Here is a 17,918-nt window from a genome sequence, read left to right on the forward strand (position 1 = left end):
TAAAGTGCTAAAAATAGTACATTCACATTTGTAACAGCAGTTAAAGCTATATTTAGATTCATCTAACCACACAAAAGTGGGCCACCCTGCCTGACGGTATCGTTTCAAACTCTCCACATTCACACACAAAACCCCTCCATCCAATCAGCATTCTCCCTCAGATTAACAGTTAACTTGAAAGTCCTCTGTCTGAGCCTGGACAAAGTGCAAAATACTCACCCGGGACACAAAGTGTCTCTCCTGCAGAAGTGTGGAGGATACCGACTGTTCTTTCAAAAGGGACTTGTAGATGTTACCTCTTGGTTCGTTTAAAATGACCTCACCCTGCATGCTTCAAAGTAGTTAAGATGGCTTCACTGGAGCTTTACAGCAAGGTAAGACTGACCTGAAGTGATGTGCCACCATCTGTGGGCCCTTTAAAAGAGTAATAATACAAAAACAACATTGCTAGTGATGTGAGTGTTATTGTGTTTTTATGACATAACTGGTTTGTGTTTTAGCCTTTCCCAGTTTCCCTAAGTGCTTGTGCCCAAATGATAACCTTTTCTGATTGTTGTTTGTTCTTCAGCCAATACAGTTCATGATAGATGAGCTGTGATAACTTGCATCCTTATTTCTGTAAACGTGGTGGTCAATAAATGTATAAAACTGTAGTTATCAAAGTATGAATTTAAACTTAAGTTGTAAAATGGACACAGCAAATTGCATATGTTAAAAGTAGATAATGGCTAATCCATGCAGGCAGAATGACCAGTGTTAATTTTTAACACCGTTTAGGAGCCTTTTATGCTGATGGGGGACAAATGTCTTGGCTGGGTGGGTTAGGAACAGTGTCCGGGCAGAAACTGAAATATGTAATGAAAATCTCTCCACAATGGGTCCAAAACACACCAAACGTGTTGTTGCAGTATCTTTTTCCCTCTTTGTTATTCTATCTGAATTCTTAAAGTTTCACACATACCTGAAACATTTTGCTGCTTTCATAGGGAGCAAGTGTGTGGATTCCTGACCCGGATGCAGTTTGGGTGTCAGCACTGCTCCTCCAGGATTACAGTCCTGGAGAGAAACATCTACTGCTACAGCTCTGTAATGGAAAGGTGAGACATGTAGTACCATTATATTACTCAAAAAACAAAGTGAATCCTCCAATATCATGGCCCTGATAAACCAGCATCATGCTGAGCCCCAGTGTCCTTGCTATTTTTATTTTAACTCCTAACTTCCATCTCCATTGGTAGGAGGTCCAGTACCCAGTAGTGTCCCCCTCTGATCTCCCACCACTGGGAAACCCTGACATCCTGGAGGGGGAAAATGATCTAACAGCTCTCAGCTTCCTCCATGAACCTGCTGTCTTGCACAACCTCAGGGTTCGATTCCTGGACTACAGTAGCATCTACACGTACTGTGGTGAGCATTGAACGGGCAAAAGCAAACGACTGAGGGAGATTTAAGGATATCTTGCTCAGACAGCAATGATTGTCCAGCCTTGCAGGGTTTTAGTCTTAAAACCCTATTAAATGGACATGTCGTGTGGCTATACTCTATATATACTATAATTATGAGTGACATGTGCTTAGTTTCATTTTTGCTAAAAGTACTCGCAGTGGGTTTTAGAAAATGTGCTTTTGGATTCAGATTTGACATTGGATACTAAAATGACAACATGTGGTGGTAGTGGATAAGACACATGCGTTTGGTGTGGGAGACACAGGTTCAGTTCCAACTGTGACACATCCACCAATGTGTCCCTGAGCAAGACACTTAACCCCTCATTGCTACAGGGGTGTGTGACCTCTGTCATGTATGGCATTTGAAAGTCATGTTGGATAAAAAAAAGCATCAGCTAAATGAAGAAATGTAATGTACAACTACTGCACTTCATTTCTATCTTATGAAATACCTTTTTATTCTTATGAAATAAGAATTGTCCTATCAAAATCCACACTCTGGTGCTGATGTTACTTTTTTCTCCTTTCCCTCCAGGCATTGTGTTGGTAGCCATCAATCCCTATGACCCGCTCCCCATATACGGAGAGGAGGTGATCGATGCTTACAGTGGTCAGGACATGGCCGACATGGAACCTCACATCTTTTCTGTGGCTGAGGAAGCCTACCGCACTATGACCAGGTCAGAGGTCAAAGGCTGGAGGTCATGTTATGACAACCAGGAACTGGCTGTTTGCTGACCTTTCAAACTCTACAGTAAAACGTACATGAATTAGAATATGCTCTCTATACTCTCTTGCTTATGATTTGAACCTGCAACAACACTGATGGTCTCCGCATAATTTCACTATATGAGATTTCACTGCTCTCTGTGAGTATAGGGAAGAGAAAAACCAGTCCATCATCATCAGTGGAGAGTCTGGCTCGGGGAAAACGGCTTCAGCCAAATTCACCATGCGTTACTTTGCTGTAGTCGGCGGAACAGCACAGCAGACCAGCATGGAGGAGAGGGTTCTGGCTTCCAACCCTATCATGGAGGTGATGGATGGGTTAACAGATTTGTTACTTAGGAATGAGAAATGTCTGTTTTTAAAGATACAAACATCACATGCTTTTACCTACAGTCTTTTGGGAATGCCAAAACCACACGAAATGACAACAGTAGTCGTTTTGGGAAGTACATCAAGATCTGCTTTGGCAGAAAAGGGGACATCATTGCGGCAAACATGAGGACGTATCTACTGGAGAAGTCAAGAGTTATCTTCCAAGTAAGCTCTTTAGCCAGAATGATGATAAAAACATGACACGTAAGAATCTGTCATTTGAGACGAGGTGACATGTTTCTCCTGCAAATGTTCATGAACATTGTCTGTATGTTTGCGTGGGTCTAAGGCATCAGCAGAGAGGAACTACCACATCTTCTACCAGCTGTGTGCCTCCAGAGACTTGCCTGAAATGAGATCCTTTAAATTGGGTGAGACTTAATCACAGGCGAACCCCCCGCTTTGTACACAAAATATTACCATGTCTACACTTTGTTCCTTTACCTGTGTCGATAAGGTATTGTGCATATTATAATGTCCATGTCTGTGTTTTGATCTTCAGACGCACCTGAGCATTTCCGCTACACCAGCCAGGGAGGAGACATGCAGATTCCTGATACTGATGATTTGTCAGACCTGGAGCGCACTCGTAATGCTTTCACCATTCTGGGTAGAGTAATTGCATTCACACACACACACACACACACACACACACACACACACACACACACACACACACACACACAATGTAAATTCTGAGAGGATAATTAAGGCTACAACTATTCAGACTCTGGTCAGATTTCTGTCAAATTGAATCAAGTCCTTAAAATAAAATTGTTAATGCATTTGCAAAATAAAAATTTGCAGGTGTGCAGCCTGACCAACAGATGGAGCTATTCAGGATCCTGTCAGCTGTTCTGCACCTGGGAAACGTCAACATCCAAGCCAGCGGGAGAAGGTCTGACCGGAGTTATATTAATGTAAGAAATGTTTTTCTACTCTATGACTTTTGCCCCTAGAGTGCTATACACATACTGTAGCAGGTACCTGAGTCCTTTGTTTTTCCTCAGGCAGACGACCGCTCTCTGGCTGTCTTTTCCAAGCTGTTAGGAGTGGAAGCACCTCAGATGGCCCACTGGCTGTGTCATCGCAGACTGGCTGTAGGGGGAGAGATGCTGGTCAAACCCATTTCCGGTCAGCAGGCTATAGAAGCCAGAGATGCACTTGCCAAACACATCTATGGCCAGCTCTTTACATGGACCGTCCAGAGGCTCAACTCTGCTCTGAGCTCCCAGAGGGGACAGGCTAAATCCTTTATAGGGGTGCTAGACATCTATGGGTAAGCGATGAGCTTTGTGACACTGGATACAAATATGTTTTATGGCCGTATTACACCCTACACAAGTTTGTTTTATCGTGTTAGAAATATTATGCAATAGTCTTAAGGTTGTGTTCAGTATGTTCATCTGACGTGTCTTCTGTCTCGGAGCAGGTTTGAGACCTTTGACCGGAATAGTTTTGAGCAGTTCTGTATAAATTATGCCAATGAAAAACTGCAACAGCAATTCAACAGGGTAAGTTATGTCTTCCTGTCCCTCTGTGTTTTGGTGTGTGTGTGTGTGTGTGTGTGTGTGTGTGTGTGTCTACAGCCATTGTACTTGCATGTGCCAGGCAGTAGCCACATTATTTTTGTTAAGCTCTTCAAGGTATCAGTCCTGTCACGACTGGAGTACATCATCACAAACTCCAATTGAGAATACAGCAACAGTTTCTTTTCATCCTTTTCTTTTAGTGTTGATTTCCATCAGTAAATGCACATTTTAATGCATGTGTGTACACTCTTTCTCTCCTACAGTATGGTGTACTTTTTTAAGAGGTGGAACGTTTCCAAAATCATATTATATTCTTCTGGTTTTAGGGAATAAAGGCTTGTCTTCCTTGTAGTTAGAAAATGCAGGAGGAAGGGTCTGTCTTAGCCTCTCTGTTGAGAGGGAAACACACACAAACTGCCCTCACAGTGTGATGACCTGTTCTTCATAGCCAAGCTAGCCGCACTGTGTTAGATCTTTTCAAGCATACTCAGGATGGACAGGTCATCCATTTAATTTTGTTGCAACCTTATTATATTATTTTTTATTTTTATTTTTATTTTGTGTTTTGTGTTTGCCTGCAGCATGTGTTCCACTTGGAGCAGGAGGAATATGTCCGGGAAGAGCTGGCCTGGAACAGGATTGAGTTCAGCGACAATCAGAAGTGCATCAATCTTGTAGAGGGCCAACTGGGCCTGTTTGATCTTTTAGATGAGGAGTGCAGGGTCAGTTTAACTCATTGGTTGTAGTGAACATTTTTAGTGCTGTAGTCTCTGTGATCATTGTCTGTGTCTATGACCAGATGCCCAAAGGTTCAGACGAGAGCTGGGTGCAGAAGCTGTATGACCAACACCTGACCAGCAAGCCCCACCCTCACTTCCGGAAACCTCGCATGTCCAACAGCGCCTTCATCGTTTTGCACTTTGCTGACATGGTTAGTGATGAAGGTCATGACACGGATTCTGGGAACGCTGGACAGAAACTGCCACCAATCCGTTTTTTGGAATTTAATTCTCCAGTGAGATGTCAAGTTTCTAACATTTTGTAACACTCTGCAGTATGACTAGTTTTTCTTTTTGTCAACAGGTGCAATATGAATGCGATGGCTTTTTAGACAAGAATCGAGACACCGTCTTTGAAGAGCTCATTAACATTCTCAAAGCAAGTCAGGTAGATATGTGCTGCATATTCAGTGTCATGAGTTTGTTTCTTTACATGTCTGCGTGACAAGGTGGATGACTACCTGGTGTCTGTGTGTGTTTATGTGTGTGTCAGTCTGAGCTGGTGGCTGAGTTGTTCCAGCAGCAGGGAAATGTGTCCTCTGTGGCTAATGGAGGTGTTCGCTCAGGGAAAAGACCCACCAGAGAGCATAAACTGACAGTGGGCTTCCAGGTGAGCTTTTATGACTGCATCCTTGTGTTTTTGTGGAATGAGCGGAGAATTTTAACAACTTTAACACTATGTTTTGTGTTCATGTTGTTTCTGTGCCTATCAGTTCCGTCAGTCCTTACAGATGCTAATGGACACTCTCAACAGCACCACGCCTCACTATGTCCGCTGTATTAAACCCAACGACCTCAAAGAACCTTTTATGTATGCCTTTGTTTGGCTTGTCGTCACCAAATTAAAAGTTTACGCATTTGATTTTTGTATTTTCTCTGAGACTGGTGTCCGCACCAAGCAACCTAACAGCCTTGCTTTGTTAGGTTTGACCCTAGGAGGACAGTCCAGCAGTTGAGAGCCTGTGGGGTGCTGGAGACAATTCGCATCAGTGCTGCAGGTTATCCATCCAGGTACTGAGTACTTCCATACAATCATCTTACACACTGCACAGCTCTCATGCAGTATGAGAACTTGTCATGTTAAAGAAAGTCATAGAAAAGAATATATAGCAGTTGCAGTTCTCTTCTAAGTTATTGGTGAAAGAGATAAATGGACCAGAGTTGGGTTTTCAAAAACTGCCTTAATTTTAAAGGAGTATACCAGGGTTTTTTGTAGCTACCACTATATGTGGTTAACAGAGCATTAATCATCTATAAGATAAAATCTTATAGTTTATTTCCTACCTTTTAGCCAGTATTTTTTTCAGTTTGTGACAATATGTTATAGTAATTAATTTACAGACAGACATATATATAACTATTCCTTGAGATCATGACAATGACAGTTTAATTGTTGTTATTTATTTTGTTAGTTTTTTGGTTAAGGTTCTGGTATCTGGCAGATGACAGCCCCTGAACCTAAAGAACAAACAATGAACAAACATGGATGCTGAGGAAGGAGTAATGTTGAATTGTTGCCCTTATTTGATGACCCAACTCTCAAGTTTCAGATGTCCAAGTTTCATTCAACACACCCACATGAAATCAAAACAATCCCTGATGGGTAACACAACAGTGTTACCAAACGATGGGAGCATAAAGTAGTGTAAATGTCCAGTAATGCAATATTTGTCTCTTTATTAATTCTTCATTTTCAGTGCAGTGAACGTTTGAGACGAGTCAAATAATGAGAAATTAATTGAAACGGAAAGGAAAGACAATCTATCTTAACAGAGCAGTTGTTTTCTCTAAGATTTCTGCTCAAAAACCTTTGTTTCCAGATGGACATACGAGGAGTTCTTCAGCAGGTACCGTCTTCTGCTTCGAGGTCTTCAGAGCCAGGAGAAGGCCCAGGCCTCCTGCAGACAGGTCCTGCCTCAGCTCATACCAGACCCAGACCAGTACTGCTTTGGAAAGACCAAAGTATTCTTCCGGGCCGGTCAGGTTGCTCTTCTGGAGAGGCTGAGAGCTGAGAGACTGCGTGTTTCTGCTGTGATCATCCAGAGCCGGGTCCGAGGATGGCTGGCACGGATTAGATACTCCAGGATCTGCTGGGCTACTGTCACGTTACAGAGATACTGCAGAGGAGCTCTGGCCAGACGGTGAGTTCTTGTGATTTCTTCTATATTACAGTATATCCTCACTGCACCATTTTATTTTTATGTCCTCTCCCAGATAATTAACCTATCAGTGATAGAAATTATTTGTCTGTATTTTTCTATTTATTTTAAAGATATTTATGATTTAGTCACACTAGCAAATGAAGCCAGGTTTATGTTTGGAGCTACCATGTATTTTACACTGCACAACAATCCGTGGAAACTAGGAAAGCACAGCCAGGTCTGTTACTGTTCTGTGTTTTGTGTAAACTTCAACCTTCCCACACAAAATTGCCAGACACAACTTAAAATGAAATGCACTCAAATTTCCTCTTTGTCATTTTGGCTGCAGACTGGCCCTGACCCTGCGCTACACCATGGCTGCTTTAGTAATCCAGAAGACATATCGCATGGTGGTGGTCAGACAGTTGTTCCTCACGATCCGACAGGCCACCATCATCATTCAGGCCTTCACCAGGGGCACACTGGCGCGCCGCAGATACAGACTGGTCAGCATTTAATTCAGCTTTAACCACCTCATTACCTGCTGCAGAGGATCTCAAACAGTCACATTTTTTTTGAAATTGCCTTTCTGAAGTCAATTTTGAATACTTAAATTGAAGTTTAATTATATTGGCATAACCTGAATTGATGAAAAATATAAACCCTACTATCCCTCATCAGTTGGTGGCGGAGCGAGCTGCTGTGTTGCTTCAGGCGAGAGTGCGTGGGTGGTTGGCGAGGCAGGCGTACAGGCAAGTACGTGCGGCGGTGGTGTTCATGCAGTGCTGTGTGCGCCGCAGGGCAGCCAGGAGAGAGCTGCTGCAGCTAAAGAGCGAGGCCCGCTCGGTGGAGAGGTTCAGAGAGCTCAACAAAGGCATGGAAGTCAAACTGATGCAGCTGCAGTTGAGAGCAGACCAGGAGGTGGGTGAAGGGAGTTTAATCCTCAGAAGTGATCCATGTAAGCTCTAAAATGTGCGTGTCAAAAGGTCATTTTGTTTATATTCACATGATGAAGTGGTGATTGCATGTGTCCAGGCCAGGGAGGGTGCCACTTTGAGAGAGACCCTGCATGCAGAGCGAGAGACCGCCAGGGCTGAGTTGGAGGCCTTGAGGGCGACGATACAGAAACTAGAGAGCCAGAAACAGGAGAAGCCTTTGCCCTGCCCCGTCATCAGCGAGAAGGAGGAGAAGGAAAGAAGGAGAGCTGAGGAGAAGGCTGCCCAGGAGATCCTTCAACTCACACAAGTAGGTCTACCGACACCCGAGAATAACTTGACACATTTGTAACTGTGCTGGTGATTGTGTTATTATTAGGATTGAGGAATGCCAGACTCATAATAAACATTTTCTTTTCCTTGGCAAGCTTAGTTTAAGTTAAAATAGTTTATTCTCTCTCATTTTTTAAGGAGTTGCAAACCCTGCAGAGAGAAAAGGCCTGTTTTTGCAAAGAGAGAGAAGATCTCTCCGCTCGCTTGCTTGAACAAGAAAAAGCACAAGAAGGTAGATTCTCACTTTGCAGCATCATAAAGTCTGTCTGTGTTTTCAATGTTTTTCTTTTTCTTTGTGTGTGTGTGTGCAGAGTGTGTGTACCAAGCTGTTTCTCAGGCAAGTGCAGCTCTGAGGGCAGAGCTGGATGAGGAGAGGAGGAAGTATCAGAGTCTCCTGAGGGAGTTCACCAGACTGGAACAGAGATACGAGAACCTCAGGGAGATGAGTCTGCTCACTGAGGTTCTCAACGACACCAACAGACACACTTAAATACGTCAACAAAAATACCATTTTGGTCCAAAACTCCATCTTGGTTGCTGAAAGTAATTTTTTTCTCCTCACAACAGCAGACCAAGGGCCACAGAAGGACTGACTCCACCCAGAGTCTGAGCTTGGAGCCCCCCTCCCCAGCTCCGCTGTCACCCCAGTCTCTCACCCCACTCTCCCTGTCACCCTTCCCATCTGCTTTCTCTTCACCGGAGGAGGTCCACAGGGTCAGCGAGACGTCTCCCTCCCTGGAGAGGAAAGTCTCAGTGTGGAGCGCCGGAACGCCAATGGTGAGAGAATGTAGAAGAAGGAAAAACAAAACTTAAAGAGAAATGTCACAAAATGCAAAATGTTTTTGCTCGTAATGACTGTTGAAGCTCCAACTTGCAACAAAGTGTCATTAGGTCAGACAATAAAATGTCACACTGCGTTCACGTTTGCATTGACAGGACCAGTTGATGGAGAGGATGGACGTGGCCAAAGACCTGGCAGTGAAGATGGAAGGAGAGGACCTGGCACATGCTTACGATGCTGTACGAGTGGCCAACAAGTCAGTCATTACTCACTCATTCATTCCTTTTAGTGAAACTTGCTTCCCTTTCAATTTGATGTTACGACTTAGATTTGGTGGACGAACTCCGTGGTCCTGTTTCATATCTCCCCTTGTCTGCGTCAGGTTTCTGGAGAGGCAGCTGCGTGGCCAGCGCTGCCAATGGGAGGAGGAGCTGGAGGCTCTGAGGTGCCAACTTAGTCAAGCGATCTCTGGTTGTTCCTCTGCTTCACAGCAACAGGTATTGACTTGTTAAGGCAGTCATCTGTGGTGCATAAAGGAGAGTGAAAGTGTATATACATTGAAAAAAATGGCTAGAAAAGTCCTAATGGTCTTTGTTTCAACATTCTGACATATTTTGATGTTGCACCTTTTCTTCCTCTGCCCTTATTATGCTCCCATCTTCCGCAAAAAGTCCCTTCCTACTTTTTTTCCCTCATCACTTCTTTTCTCTGACATAATCAGAGCATTGGCCATAAGCCAGAAATTCAAAGTATTAAGTGTGTTTGTGTGTAAAGGATCTGCAGGAACTACTGGAGGCCAGAGAGCAAGAGTGTGTCAAATTGAGGAGAGAGCTGCAGGAGCTTAAAAACACAGTTTCTCTCAGACGACTACTGACACAAGGTAAGATTTCATCAGACCGTCTGTGAAGGTGCAGACCCTGCTATGTACTAAATGTACTTGAGAGTAAAGTAAACACACAGTCATTAGAGAAATAGTATAATTACATCAAAAGTTCATATAAATAAAATGCCTTAAATGTGTTGACCTTTACATAATAACATACTAAGTATCACCCATCCAGTTGCTGTATCGTCTCTTACATGCTGTTTGTAAATGCTTTGTATAGCGCGGTTGCTGCTGTTTGTAAATGCTCTGTATAGCGCCTTTCTAGTCTTTTCAACCACTCAAAGCCCTTTTGCACTACATCGCAGTCACCATTCACACACATTCATACACTAAGCTCAAACAGAAACTTACATTCACACCTCACTTACATTGGCCTGGTTCAGTATCTTGCCCAAGACATGTAGCCTGGAGGAGCCGGGGATTGAACCGCTGACCTTCAGATTATCTACCTCCTGAGCCACAACTGCCCCTTTCAGTTGTTTCAGTTTGTTGTTATGTTTTCCCTTTCCAGTACTCCCATCAGCTTTCACCCCAGAGATGGTCTCCCGTCCATCTCAACCGAAGCCAGCAACAGTCACTGGTTTGCTGGAATGTAGGAAGAGAGATGAAGCCAAGCTCATCAAGAACCTCATCACAGGTGAGATTCATCCCTGTCCCCACCTTCCTCATCTTCATCTGCCATATTTGTTTTATCGGTTATTTGATTTTCCAACCTTTTGAGGAGTTTTACAATTAGAAAGAATCTGAACAGAGTGTACCAGAATCTGCTTTTTAACTTTCAGTTGTGTTCAAACCACACAGTTTGCCCCTTTAGAGCATCATTTACCAACCAAACAAACATAAACAAACTCCATATTTAAGTTTCAGTGCATAGAAGCATTTCAACTTATATACAGGAAACATGTAAAAGTAATTTGCACCAGGGCCATAGTAGAAACGTAGATACTCGTAATTTTTGTATGTAGTATGTCAGTCAGTCTGTGGATTATTTTCACGATAATCAGTCATTTGGTCCATAAAATGTCAGGAAGTAGTGAAAGATGCACATTACATTCCTCAAGCCCTAGCTGATGTCATCAAAACCGTGTTTTGTCCAGGCAACAGTCCTAAACCCCCAAATCATCAATTTACTAACAACAACAAATTCTCAGAGATGTGTGGCTGGAACTAGGGAGTTGTTGATCCTTGAAAATGTATTTTAACAATTACTCCATTAACAAAACAGTTGCTTTACAAAGTCATGTCTATGGGATGGTGACACTACAACTTTGTAGTGTTGCCTGTCAGTATGATGTGACTCACAAGAGCAAACTTTTACTGTAACAAACTCACCTATAGCTGACAAATGTGACCTGGCTGTGTTCGCTCTGCCATTGCTGCTCTCTCTGTCTGCGGTCCAGACATACGTGTTGACAGCGCCCTGTCTCTACCTCCTGGTCTGCTTGCCAGCGTGCTCTTCCTGTGTGTTCGTCAGGCCGACTGCAGCGGAGACCACACTCAGGCTCGCTCACTCTGTTGTGCTGCTGTCAAGGCTATGAAGGCAGCTCTGAAGGTAACCTGAGTTCTGAATCTGCCCGGTGTACCATATGGTGGAGGTTTCATGCATATGAGGGCAGATCACCTCATGTCTGATGCCACTTACAGAGAAGCATCAACAACTGACTTTGAAACACTTTCATGTGATTGCTCTGTCCTACATCTGTCCAGAAGAAAGTAAACCACACCGAAGCCCATATACCCATATCTGTCTCACACACATACATATTGACCATATATGTGATAGCACTCCAAGTAACAATATAACCTTTTTCCATTTTATCTGTCCCAACAGAAACATAGTAACGATCTAGGCATGACAGCTCTATGGCTGAAAAACGCCTGTCTGTTGCACGACCTGTTGAACCAGTACTCCCCAAAACAGGTAGGATGAACATGTATTTATAATTACTAACATCCTATTGACGGAGAGCATTTTTGTCACTAAAAACAGTGAAATAACGAAAATCATAGTCTTCTCAATAAATTTTCCCCATCTTGCACATCTAGATGAATATAGTTTATAGAAGATAATCTTTGGAGTAGTTAGGGAATCATTGATTACTGACATAGAAACAATCTCAATACATTTTATGAATATATGACTGGATCGATTACTTTTCAGACCCTTGACTCAGATGATCTGGTTCCACTGACCACTGATCTGAGTGACCTGATCCGCGCCCTGAGTGACCTCTGTATCCAGGCCTATCAGCAGCTCCTCTCCATCACTGAAGCACATCTACAAAACATCATAGGTTTGATGCTGATGCTATCCATGCTCTCCCCACCACTGCTCCTCTTATCTTACCTCCTGCTTCCCTCTCTCCCTCAGTCCCCGCTCTGCTGGAGAGTGAGACCATCCCAGGTCTGTCTGGCACTGCGGTAAAGTTGGGAACGTCCAGAAAACGGGCAGGCTCTGACCCCAGGACTGTGGGAGGCGATGCTCCCACTATGGCGACTGTGCTGAGAGAGCTGGCAGCCCTTCACACTGCTTTGACCCATCAGGCTCTGCCCCAGACACAGATGGAGCAGGCCTTCCACCAGCTCACCTACATCATCGCTGCCTCCGCTCTCAACAGCCTGCTGCTGAGGAAAGATATATGCTGCTGGAGCCGTGGCATGCAAATACGGTAGAAATATACACATAGATTTAGATACTATAAGCAAAAATATTTCATATCATGTTATGGTATGCAATTTGCAAATGCGCTATACATGCCATGACATGATATGTTCATTAAATTTTTTTGAAATTTTTTTCTATACTGCTAATACCAGGGAGCTTTGTCTTTAATATCTAATTTGTCAGGTATTTAATTTACTTCTCCCTAATCTGCCCACTACAGCTGTACTAGGGCCTCATTTCTAAACCTTGCCTATGCGCAAAAGAAGGCATACACCATTTTCTGGGCAAATTTTGGGATTTATAAAAAAACACAAATGACAGGAGAATTCATATGCACATAAACCGGTTGCAGAAGGATGCTTCACCTGGGCTAACCTTGGATGGTGTGGAATTCAGAGACAGGAGTTTTTTTTTGGTTGGGAAGGCACCAAGTGTACAAGGAAAAAACACGATTTAAACTTTATTTTTAATGTAATATTATGTATTGTCATTAAATAAAATTTTTATTTAACTTAATTTTTAACAGAATGTAATATAAAAGTTGTGACAGATTAATTTTCTATAGATTAATCAACACATTGCTGTCTGTATAATGTAATACAACAGTACAAACTACAGTCTACAAAATGACCATAATAATAACATTAATATCTAGATTATTTATTAACCAGCCTGTTTCTCTTGTCACTAAGCTATAATGTGAGTCTGCTGGAGGAGTGGCTGCGGAGCAAAGGTCTGCAGGCTGGGGGCGCTGTGGCCACACTGGAGCCCCTCATCCAGGCAGTTCAGCTGCTGCAGGCTGGGAAAAAGACAGAGGCGGATGCACAGGCGCTTGTCCGCACCTGCACTGCCCTGTCCAGCCAGCAGGTGGGTCTCTGTCTGTCTCAATCATACTTGAAGACAGGAAAAACCTATTGATGTGCATTAAACCGCCTGCTTGTTTCCGTTTTGATTAACAGATTGTGAAGATTCTGACCCTCTACACTCCCCACAGTGACCTGGATGAAAGAGTCACACTGAATTTCATCCGCACTGTGCAGGTACAACAGCTGCAAGGTTGCATGTGTTCATCAATTTAAAGTAGTGTCTCATGTGAGTTGCATGTATTTGCTCTTCTAGGGGCTTCTCAAAGGCCGTGCTGACAGTCAGCCTCCACAGCTCCTAATGGATGTGAGGCGAGTGTTCCCTGTCACATTTCCCTTCTCGCCTCCCCCCGCCCTCCATGCTGAGAAGTTAGTCATCCCAGACTCCCTCAAGATTTCCTTTCTACGCAGAGCCTAAAAAAACGTGGGATGCCTTGCTTTTTCAGTGTAGCAAATGCAAATTGTGATGTTTTAGCGAATTCAACTTCCAACCTATTAAGTCATTTGACATTTAAATAACTTCCAGGAGGTGTTGTGAACTGACTTCCTCTAAGATTCTATAGTCTGTATAGCCTACCATTGTAAATCAGAGGTTATGGCAAACCTTTACATTTCAGCTAATTAACTGGTGAGTTTGAAATGGCTAATAAAGAGCAGGAAGATAAAGTATTTCTTTAAAAACATATTAGTACAGTTTGACAAACAAGGAACGAAATGGAGCTTTTTTTTTTTGTCATATTTTATTGGAAGCAGAAACACAACGAGACTGCAGTCCGAGTAACCTCAACCCCCAATAACCAGAATAAAAAAAACCCAAAAATTAGAAACATCTCATGTATAAAAAAATTCTCATGCGAGTACTTTGTACCACTACACATCATCAGTAATACATATTTATATATTCACAAACATTTGAAAAATAGAAAACAATAATAGAATATCAAAATAAAGGAGACAACAATTGGCAATTAACATCAAATAATTATGCGTGCTGGCACAATACATTTTTTCTTTTTGTTTTATTGTTCCTATCATGCACCATTTCCTGGAAGTACAGGACCGGCGTCGCTGCGCAGCTGTCTGTCTGCGTGGCCGGGTCAGCTCGACAGAACAGATCATGCATGTCTGCCCGCTTTGTGTCTGTGTGCTTTCATTGTGCTTCTACATTTATCCTTGTCCTTCACTTCTGTGTGCATCCCTGTTCTGCATGCCAGTCCGATACCCCAACACGCAAACTGAGCCTCTGAAGGAGGAGGAATTACTAAAGTATCATTGTCAACAGCAATAAATAAAGATTTGTTTTCGTGGCATTTCCAGCTATGTGACAGTTGTGAACCTTTTATTCAAAGTTATTAAAAGTCTGTGCAGATGTCTCCTTGAATAACAGACCTTGTACACACCAAAGAGTGACACATGTTTCAATTTTGTTTAGTTAATGGGTTTCCTTTGTATAGTCTATATAATGGTATATAATGTCAGTGTAAAATGAATTGGCTCTCAAGCCCATTAAATGATTAGATTTGTGCAAATTGCTCGTTATTCATCTCCAGTGTGTACACGGCCTTCCCATATATTTCAATAATAGCTACATATCCAGATTGGGCATCCACACACACATAATACCCAACTGCCCAATCTCCCAGAGCTAAAAATTCAAGTCTACAAAAGAGCAGCAAACTTCACTTCACATAGTCTGACATGTGTTTGTTACATCCGAGCTATTTACAATGCCCAAACCAAACAACAATCGAGCTTTCCCCTCCAGATTATTGTCCAGATTGATGAAAAGCTGTACAAACAACTTTCAATCGCTAATCAGCTCTACTACAGCTGGGGTGTTTGGCCCTTTATAATAGAGATAGCATTTTACAACATATCAGACAAACACTTGTGCTGATATAATAAGAAAAATAATCCACAATGTAAACATTATAAGACTGCTTCAAAAATGACTCATCTACGAATATTTTTATAGATTAGATGCATAGAGTTCAGTTCTTACACCTTATTCATAAGAGGGGGTCGGTTCAATTTGTAATGTACGATCAAGCGGTAGTCTGGTAGAGGCCTTCAGCAGAGGCAACTTAAAAAAGAGGCAGAAATAGAAAAAACAGAACATCCTGTCATTATTGAACTTGGACATTTCCTCGCCCTGGATGCCTTTTTTGTTACATACACACATATTATAGAACCGCTTAATCTTTTTAACAAAATGGGCATTCATGAAAATAAAAATTGAATTAGGAGACATGCTGGGCAGTCAATAGACTATTCAGAACATTTTTTTTCATATGAAATTGACTCTAGATTAAAGAAATAAATGTAAGTATGATGATTTGACATCTTGGTGTGTAATTCAGATTAGATCAGATCAGAGTATAAATGTGCAATTATTGGTGCATTAAAGACCCTGTGCTTCTAAATCTTCACACTACATCTCTAAACTGTAGGTCCTCTTTTAAACGTCAGCGCCAGACCTGGTGTGGTCTTGATCTGCATCCCTTTTGTAGCGGTCTGACTTCTCGCTACCAGGGATCAGGGTTACTGCATCTGCAACCGGATCATTAGGGATCACGGGTGGTAGATCATTAGTGATTTGTGCTCTCCCTGAGGTGCAGGGTGTGTGTTATTGTAACCCACGTAGATATATTACCTCAGACGATGTTGCTTTTGCAAAATAGGATCTTGAGGACAAGTTTTTATCATCCTCTTACATGCAGGTTTTGATTTGGCATGTTGTTGTTTTTTAGGAAGAGGAGGTGGCAGTCAAGTGTTCATCCTTTTATCATGCACCTCTTGCACATCGATTATTGGGCTGTCTAGCTGCGGAATGTTTACAGTAAGACAAAAAAGACAGAAATATCCATCATAAGATGGAAGACGCATCCTCTTTAAAGTAAAAAATATGAACACCTGTGATGCTCTTTGCTTGTGATGGCTTCCTGTGATTACATTTGCAGGTAACAGGCAACACGGGCGGCTACATGAGGTCAACATGAGAACATCTTACAAAACACTCACACATGCTCAAACGTTCACACTTGGACACGATCATTCTCACACACACATATAGTCTGATGAATCACAGTGCTTGAAGGCGTGTTTTCATCAGATTAATCTCTTTATACAGTCGCTGTATAGGAGACAGACACACTGTACGAGGGTCAACAAGACAGAAGGCATTGAGGGTGTCAGGCAGTGTGCTCTGTTACAGGGTAGACGGACATAAAGACAGACAAAGGCAATCTTTCAAGTACCACACGTCCATTGAATAATCCTGCATATGTCCTTCATATATTATAGATTATGATATATATATAGAATGATTTAAATATAAATATAATTTGGCAGAAAGCAGTAAATAAATATTAATACTATCATAACTAAATAGTGCTTTGTTCCCAATATGCCATGTCCCTACCCGAAACCTGGAATGTTTGAGGCCGTATAGCCGTTTTGTTGTTGTTAATAGGTCAGTTGGACAATTGGTCCTGTTGTGCTCATGGCTGGTCTTGGCATATTTCAGAGATTATGTGTCGGCACTTGCGGTCCCTTCCCTGTGCGGGTGCACAGACAGAGAAGGGGCGAGAGGAACTGGAAAGCATGAGGGGTAAGAGGCTGAGAAAAGAAATGGAAAATATTAAAAGGCTACAAGGTATTTCTTTCACCTTAACCAGTCAACCGAGGTGTGTGTGTGTGTGTGTGTGTGTGTGTGTGTGTGTGTGTTTGTATGTGGAGTGGAATGGTATGACTCACCTCTACGGACAGAGGATATATGCTCTATAATTAAACTCTATGCATTGTTCATCAAAAGGATGGCTGATCATTTCTGCAACAATAAAGACATTGGTGCTTTTTGAATACAATTAGTGATGACTTGTTTAGCACTATGTCTTTTCCCACTGAAATGAATGTATTTACAGCACTGGATGTGTGGTGACTGTTGTCGTATCTGTGCTTTTACAACACTGGATCATCAGGGCAGTGGCTAGCAGTGGCTCAGCAGAGCCAGGGCAGTAGGTGGCGATGTCTGATCGAGCCTCAGACGGATCGTTTTCAATTCTGTCATGTCTCTTAGCTGCGGCCCTCCTCTGCAGAGCGCTGGTCAGACTTGAGCTTGACGAACTCTTTAGCCACGTCGTCGTTGTTGCGTTGGGAGAGGATTCGCAGGACGGTGAGGCCCGTCTCGTCCATGTGGATGCGTTTACCCAGCGGCAGCCAGCAGGCGACGCTGCCTTTGGAGGCCATGTCCTTCAGCTGCAGGACGGCCATACCCACAGTGCGGTCCTCCCGCGCGAAACAGTAGTCCTTCACACACACCTGCAGCTCATAGCATTCAGGGCCCACCTCGTTACTCAGGGTGCTGCAGTGGGGAGGATAGACGAGTTAACAACTACCTCTTCTGTCATTATTTACAGCCTTATAATAAAACAACCAATCGTCATCAAACTCAC

General features: G+C 42.7%; 2 protein-coding genes across 4 annotated transcripts in view; one reads left to right on the top strand and one right to left on the bottom strand.

The window, feature by feature from the left end:
* The first annotated feature begins 347 nt into the window (after positions 1 to 347).
* On the top strand, positions 348 to 14,983 carry si:dkey-110c1.10 (unconventional myosin-Va). The gene is made up of 35 exons (XM_046049376.1): positions 348 to 374; positions 987 to 1,097; positions 1,239 to 1,407; positions 1,984 to 2,128; positions 2,328 to 2,484; positions 2,571 to 2,714; positions 2,839 to 2,920; positions 3,052 to 3,159; positions 3,357 to 3,469; positions 3,560 to 3,828; positions 3,982 to 4,063; positions 4,663 to 4,803; positions 4,881 to 5,012; positions 5,165 to 5,248; positions 5,354 to 5,470; positions 5,574 to 5,671; positions 5,785 to 5,871; positions 6,681 to 7,001; positions 7,351 to 7,507; positions 7,683 to 7,922; positions 8,037 to 8,246; positions 8,408 to 8,501; positions 8,581 to 8,729; positions 8,837 to 9,046; positions 9,206 to 9,306; positions 9,433 to 9,547; positions 9,825 to 9,930; positions 10,448 to 10,573; positions 11,337 to 11,488; positions 11,768 to 11,857; positions 12,098 to 12,230; positions 12,308 to 12,605; positions 13,294 to 13,468; positions 13,561 to 13,641; positions 13,721 to 14,983. The coding sequence occupies exons 1-35, from the start codon at positions 348 to 350 to the stop codon at positions 13,880 to 13,882; spliced, it is 4,986 nt and encodes a 1,661-aa protein (XP_045905332.1). The 3' UTR covers positions 13,883 to 14,983.
* Positions 14,208 to 17,918, bottom strand: part of unc13a (unc-13 homolog A (C. elegans)) — a 34,791-nt gene continuing 31,080 nt past the window's right edge. For all 3 annotated transcript variants that reach the window (XM_046049380.1, XM_046049378.1, XM_046049379.1), the window contains one exon: positions 14,208 to 17,827. In XM_046049380.1, coding sequence (XP_045905336.1) covers positions 17,539 to 17,827 — 289 coding nt within the window. In that variant the 3' untranslated portion in view covers positions 14,208 to 17,538. The remainder of the gene's footprint in view (positions 17,828 to 17,918) is intronic.

Source organism: Micropterus dolomieu, linkage group LG05 (genome assembly GCF_021292245.1).
Source record: "Micropterus dolomieu isolate WLL.071019.BEF.003 ecotype Adirondacks linkage group LG05, ASM2129224v1, whole genome shotgun sequence".
Lineage (NCBI taxonomy): Eukaryota > Metazoa > Chordata > Actinopteri > Centrarchiformes > Centrarchidae > Micropterus > Micropterus dolomieu.

What these genes read in the sequence shown, in the direction of transcription:
- si:dkey-110c1.10 (XM_046049376.1), top strand. Translation starts at nt 348, where the DNA reads ATGGCTTCACTGGAGCTTTACAGCAAG. An exon ending in TTTTGCACTTTGCTGACATG is followed by an intron (nt 5,013 to 5,164) that starts GTTAGTGATGAA and finishes TTTTGTCAACAG; the next exon opens with GTGCAATATGAATGCGATGG. An exon ending in ACATTCTCAAAGCAAGTCAG is followed by an intron (nt 5,249 to 5,353) that starts GTAGATATGTGC and finishes TGTGTGTGTCAG; the next exon opens with TCTGAGCTGGTGGCTGAGTT.